This window comes from Arachis duranensis, chromosome 8, assembly GCF_000817695.3.
Source record: "Arachis duranensis cultivar V14167 chromosome 8, aradu.V14167.gnm2.J7QH, whole genome shotgun sequence".
Classification (NCBI taxonomy): Eukaryota; Viridiplantae; Streptophyta; class Magnoliopsida; order Fabales; family Fabaceae; genus Arachis; species Arachis duranensis.
The window spans coordinates 46160666-46167674 of NC_029779.3; the positions used below are offsets into that span (position 1 = coordinate 46160666).

General features: G+C 33.4%; 1 protein-coding gene across 2 annotated transcripts; it reads right to left on the bottom strand.

Moving 5' to 3' along the window:
- Positions 1-1121: 1121 nt before the first annotated feature.
- LOC107463319 (uncharacterized) lies at positions 1122-6670 on the bottom strand. Of its 2 annotated transcripts, none has more exons than XM_016082107.3 (9): positions 6302-6670; positions 5892-6094; positions 4731-4912; positions 4349-4633; positions 4190-4248; positions 4061-4097; positions 3869-3940; positions 2941-3271; positions 1122-1822 (listed from the first exon to the last, which is right to left on the bottom strand). In XM_016082107.3, the coding sequence occupies exons 1-9, from the start codon at positions 6420-6422 to the stop codon at positions 1277-1279; spliced, it is 1836 nt and encodes a 611-aa protein (XP_015937593.1). In that variant the 5' UTR covers positions 6423-6670; the 3' UTR covers positions 1122-1276. The 2 variants fall into 2 exon arrangements, with proteins under 2 accessions (XP_015937593.1, XP_015937592.1); XM_016082106.3 differs by having other exon boundaries at positions 5892-6103.
- Positions 6671-7009: the final 339 nt, after the last annotated feature.

Sequence of the window (7009 nt, forward strand, 5' to 3'; positions counted from 1 at the left end):
ATCCTCAATTGCTTGCCATCATTTGCTGGAACTGCTGGAAAGCTCGCAACCAGTTGATTTTTGAAGGTTCTACTTCTATGCCGTCTGCCATTCTAGCAAGCTCTGTCAAGTTGCTCCGTGAAATCCAAAGAACTCCCAGTTTAGGTCGTCATCTCCATGAGACAAGCTCTTAGGTGCCTTCAATTTGATTTATCATTATTTCTTCTTTAAGATTTTTCTTCGTTTTTCGACCACGCACCGTTGGATGAATACCTTCAGTGTAGTGTTTTTGGGAACTCCCCACCTTTTATTATGCTGTCCTGCTTTTGGACATCTTTGTATTTCATTTTTTAATAATTAATAAAATATAACCTATTATCTTTGGAAAAAAAATTGTGAGATTAATCAAAATAAAAGTATTTTAATTTTGTTCTCTTAATGCAAATATATTTTTTTAAATTAAAACTTTAAAAAACTATGTATTATAGATGATGTATACATGTGGCAAATTCTGATGGACTGAAAATGTAAAAATATATTTACACTAAAAATTTGATGATTAAAAAAATTAATAAAAAATAATCAAAATTTATTTTATTTAATATTTATTAATTATTAATAAAATTAATAAATATTAAATAAAATAAGTTTAATTTTTTTAAATTTTCTTAACATTATCGTTTTTTTTTATTTCTTCTTCCTTCACACATTATTCAAGCATATGCACATAACAAAGCATTATTACCATTATTGTTGTCTTAATTTTTTTTTGAAAAATAAAAAATAAAATGAAACCACATTACTATCATAAAATCATATGTAGGATATTATTAAAAAAAAAACTATTAAGTTGACAAAAGTCTCCAGTTAAACAAACAAAAGTAAAATGAAAAAAAACAAATTGAAAAAATCAACTGATTTTATCACGAGCGATTAGTTAAAATTGAAAAAAACAAATTGATTCATTTCTTTGACGAGACAAGAAAATTGAAAAAATCAATACATTTGCTCTATGACTGTCGTTCATTATTTGAATTGGCAATAATTTGAATTTTTTAAAATTAAATTTTAGTTTAAATTACTATTTAACCCCCTTAAAATACATATATCAACCTTTTATACATACGCATACTATAGCATCCTTGAAGACATGTAAAATGATGGCGTTTCATTACAAATTCTTACTAGTGTCAGTGTCATACAAAGATGTTACAAAATTACAAACAATACACAAAAAATAGCTAAAACAAGTTCTTGCACCTAATTCTAGGACATGGCAGTAACATAGTTTTCTTAATCATCCTTGTCCCCATGCAGGGACTTGAGCAAGCTCAAGCGCATGTACTGATGGTGCCGGTAGTGCAGGTCGCTGTGGTGGTGCTGGCAACGATCTTCGTGGCGCTGGTGCTGGCAGCGATCTTCTAGCCGGTCGTGGTGGTGGTGGAGGTGGTGGTTGTGCTCGTCCTGGTATCCATCCCCGTGCTGGTGTTCGCGGAGGAGTATATCCTTTAGATTCTTTTGCATACAAACGGTGTCTTCGCTCTCTTACATATACAAACCAAAAGATCAAAGAGAACATAACGGAGAAAGAGATCATAACCAATCCAATGTAGATCCATTTGGAGTAACGGCTTAGATCAGGACAATGGTTGGTTGATATCTCGGTAAGAGTTTCGAGAACGAAGGTGCAGTCTTGTAGCTGAACAAGGGAAGGAGCATTGTTGTTCAAGGCGTTTGCGACGGTTATTGCAGAGGTAACTTGGTTGGAGAATGTAGGGGTTAATCGTCCTTGGGTTATGCATATCTCAGATGGTGAAACTTGGCACACAAAGTTGCTATATACCTGCATCATAATACAAACTTCAACACAATATGTCTCGAATTTGGATTCTCTAAAGTGAGGAAGTTGATAAAGTGGTAAAGTGAACGGTTAATCATCATTAATTTTGTAACTTTTATGAAATGTATGCCTTATTATCTTAATTTAAAAGTGATTAATTACTCGTCTAATTACTTTACCAACTTCTTCACTTTAGAGGATCTTGATCCATATGTCTTATTATCTTGATTCATGAGATAGTCTTAATTAGTCATTTCTCATATGTACAACTATAGTCTTAATTAGTCATTTGAACATGGAAGAAAAAGAGTTGAGAAAGAAAATGAACATATTAGAAATATAACCAAAAAGTTGATATATGTATTCGACTATTCATACTATATACGGAATTAATATCATGACATAGTATCAGAATTTTTATGACCAAAAAGTGGAAAGTTTGATCCTTGTTAAACCCCCAAAAAAAAGAATTTCATCATAAAGCAAAAACAAATAGAGAAAAAAAGTCTCTGAAAAAAATTCACGCAAACACAAAAAAGACGTGTTAAAGATGTAATCATTCAAGTCTATCCTCTTATCAGCTTAAACTTTTGAAAAAATAATATCGTGACAGTACAAAATCCTCTTATCAGCTTACACTTTTGGAGCTTGACACTGCTTTTTGGAGGTTGAGTGAAACTCATTATGATCACTTTCTAGATTTTGAGAGGTTTTTAATGTTATATTTTATAAACAATTTTTTTAAGGAACCAAAGTTTTTTAACCAACAATCAGCTAATAAAATAGTGAATGAGCAAAGATTAAGAATTTGAGTTGTTAGTGCTGAGAAAAAAAGAAAAATACTAGCTGATTGTTGACTGAAAAATGTTATGTGTTCCCTTTTACAAAAGAGAAACGTTAAAGAGTCATCAGAATTTATTGTTTTGTCCATCAGTTAGTCATCAATGTTTAAAAGTATGGGATAAAGTATGTTGTTGGATCACTAGACTAAAAAAACTAGACTAAAAGAATTGAGTTGATGGCTAAATAATAGGCGAAAACAATAAATTTTGATGGCCCCTTAAGATTTCTCTTTACAAAATTCAATAGTAGTGAGTTCAATGAAGGTTCTGTTAATGTACCTCTGTAGCATTGCTTACGCTCACTTCATGAGGATCACACTGTCTATCAGTCAGATCAGGCCGGAACGGATCGCAAAGGAGCGGCATCAACGGACCGGATTGATTATAGTACAGAGGCGTGAAATTTGGGGCGAAATTTATGTTGGAAACATTTGTGATGATCTGGTTGACCAAATTGACTAGCTCAGAAGTTACTTCTTTGCTTCTTAGCAATGTTTCTTTTCCCGTGGCTTTGTCCAAGCATGGCATAATCTCATCCATGGCTGTGCTTTCAGTGGCACTGGGAAGCATGTTCCACTGATTTATCGCTACACAAGTGTCTGTTGTCACACTATCAAATGCAAGATATTTAAAGGTTAGAATTTAAATAAGCTTCACACTGTTAATATGAATATCACATGTAGATTACACTGATCTCCGTTAAGTATCTAAGGAAAGTGGAAACCACAGCTTAAAAGCTAGCTATTAAGGGGGAAGAACCACTTTCCTTATATAAAACATCAAGCATCCCATACTACCCGATGTGGGACTTTGAGCACCCCAAGTTAGGTAATATTACACATGATACTTCTCCATTTGTACTGCATTTGGTTTTGAGAACAAGTCATTTAGAACCGGACACAAAAGACAAAGACACAAAAATGAGTGTTTTTATATTTTGTTTGGTGGTAAACCGAATATAAGATAGAAAAAATAAAAAAAAAAGTCTAATTCACCTTATTTTTTTCACACAAAAGTTAGAATAAAAAATAAAATAATAAAAATATAATTATAAAAATTTGATAGTGATAATAAAATAAAAAATAAAAAAATAAATTGTATTTCCGTTTAGTATCTGTCTTTTTTCCGTCAGAAATGACACAAAATACATTAATTCAGTCTGTCCATGTCTCTTTTGACGATTTTATGGAGGGAGAATGAGACTTACGTGTGGAGAGCGAGGGACAAGCCACATAATATAAAGGTACCGGTAACAAGAATCCATCCTGCGATGATCAAGCTGCAATTATTTATGTCAAAGAATTTCATGAGAATAAAATATGATGCAAGAAGTGGAAGTTTAAGTTTGCTAGAGCATAAACCACAGAACTGATATGATATGATAGTATATCTTACTTACATATACACAAGGAGCTGTTGGCCAAATATTGAGAACACTGAAGTAGAAACAACAAATCAGAACATCAATTTAATACCACTAGGAATCAAGAAACTCTCCATCTAAATTGAATGATAGAAAGGGACTCACAAAATCCAAGAAATGTCAAGACTATCATAACAGCAGCTATGATGATAAGTGCCATCCTCCTGTATCAATTTTCAAGGAATTAGGGGCATGTCTGTTTCAGTTTTTTTGAAAAACTGATTACACAAAATTTCAGACAAAGTCCTAATACTAAATCATTACACAGAATCTAATAGATCTTGTATGTTGTCGGAGTTCTCCTTTGTTTGCTCAGCAAGTGTGCCAGCTGCAGCATTGATCTTTGTTTGCGCTGCATCAATATCGGTTTGAACATTAGCCGGGAGAAAAACTCTATCAATTCCAACCTGCTTTGCTTGAACAAGATTATCCGAGACACTCCTGAGTTTGTCCTGGGCAGAATTGGCTTGATCTACGACATATTGCAATGTTTTCGTTGTACTACGATGAAAACTTCCCTGTCCAATGTAGAGGACCGCACATCCGATCCTGTAAACACATCGAGACAAGTAAGTAACTTGTAATACACGTCAAAATAAACCTGAAACCAGAAAACCAAATGAGAAAGAGGGGGAGAGATTTGTACATTGCTATAATTGTGAATAATATCAGGAGAATAAGGGAGAGAACATAGCATGTTGAAGAGTAACCATAAGGCTCACGCTTACGACACAAGTAAGAAGAGACGAAGAGCAACAAGCACAAGCCAAATCCCAAGAACCAGATTGCTGCAATGACGAATATCGGAACTGCAGTATATGTTGCTGACTGCATTTTATGGTGAAAAAAGAGTAGTGAGTAGAATTGGTTTGTAAAGTACTAAAGACAGAAAGAAACAAAAATTTAAAATAACCATAAAAGAGAAGCTAACCAGTCATAAATTAACAATTATAACTAAAGAATGATACAAACAACTAAATTTGAAGTATCATAATACAGGGTTCTTCAAAAAAAGTGAAAATGAAGGTGGACAAAGTTCAGTACTCACTTAATTGTGTTTCCCTTTCATAGTGATTGACTTGCATTGCCATCTTGCTTTCTTATGTGACATGCATATGTTTGAAGTTATGTACAAAGCAAATTATATAAGGATTGATTATCGTTTACTAGAAATCTGAAACCAGATTTTAACACTTTAGAACTTGTTTCTTATCTTCAACTATTGTTAATGAAGATTTTACATAAACCTTCCAAAACACTGCCATGTCTATGAGAAATGATTTTTAGTGTGAGTGATTTTGTTATGAGTAGAGTTAATCTCACCTCTCCTTGTGATTTTCCTTCTCTGCCTCTTGTGAATTCTATGGAATGCTATAATTATATTTTAGCCTTGTCCCAAATAGGGAGCTTTAGGTGATCAAAACATAAAATTACAGTTCTATCCTTGCTGAAATACTAAAATAAAAATTTTATTTCTCCCTTTACCTTTCTTTCCTAGCTCCCATAACCATCACAAAAAAAAATAATTTTAATTTTCATTCTTTTGATAAAAGCTCATCTAGGCATTCACATTTTGCATAAAGCTACAAAAGGCCCCAAAGAAAACACGGTTATCATCATAACATGTAACACTTTCAAAGACAAGAATGATCCTTTCTTACTCACTTTACCTAAAAAGCTCCACCCTTTTGACAAATAATCCAAAACTGAAAACTCATATGCAAGTCCAAGAACAAGAAATTTAAGTAGCAATGCTTAGCAGACACAGAAACAAAAAAACTACTAGTAAGGGTTTTGATGAACTTACAGCCCAATAATGGTGGTCAGTGATATTCCATCCATTTGTGTAGACTTTGAAGCCATCAAGGGGGTCTTTTCTTCTTGTTCTCTCTGCAGCTAAGGGAAATGGAGGGCTCTCAAATGGTTCTGCTGCAATTTCAAACCCAATATGCCTCTCTGGCTTTAACCCCTTAGAAGAAAGCCTTACAGCATTTCCTCCATTTTCTTGCCCTACAAAAACTAAACAAAGCTTCCATAAGTACAACCAAGTGAACTAACTCACTCACCCCTTCACCTTAGCAAGAAAATTAACAGCCTTTTAGGTTTGAGTGAGTATATCACCCTACATTGTGATAGTTGTAAGCAAAAACGTTCGTTCTTTACTTTTGGTTAGGTTCCAAAGAGTAAAGAGAGTATGAAAAAGGAAACAATATATACCTGAAGTTGGAAAGTAAAGGCCTTTTTGTGAGAGAACAAAGGAAGTAGAAGAGTGGAAAATGAAGAATGTGAGGAGAACACAACAATGCAGGTGGTGGTTGTGGTAGCTTGATGACATCATGTGTGTTAGTGAGTGAGATCAAGGAAGAAAACAACAACAAAGTGGCTTGTGAGTTGAAGAGAGCTAAGAAGAGTTTGTGTGTAGTTGGTACTCACTTCAGTGCCACTGGGAAATGGCAATGTGTGCCTGTGAGTGTGGGACACAGTTGTGTGTGAGAGAGAGAGAGAGAGAGAGAGAGATTAATGGTGGGAAAATGGGAAAATCTTGGGTTGGGAAACATGTTCCACATTAAACCTCGTTACTGTTAAGTGTTAAGGCTACCTCACCTTTATTATGCCAGAAAAAACCAATTAAAACCATATTAGGTTAAAGATTAATATTTTAATATTGTGGCTTTGTCCTTAGCAGGGTACATATAATAATGAAAAGAGAAATGATTGCAAGCTGTTTACTATATATCATCGTTATATTATTTTATAACGAATTACATTCAAACACCAAATCTGTTTACGTTATATATTCTGATATCAGTTTACATACATTTTCTTTCTCAATTATCTTTTAAAAAAATATTATATAATCAATCGTATATAAATTAATATTTAATAATTTATTTATGTTAAGATAATTCTTTATTATCATTATTA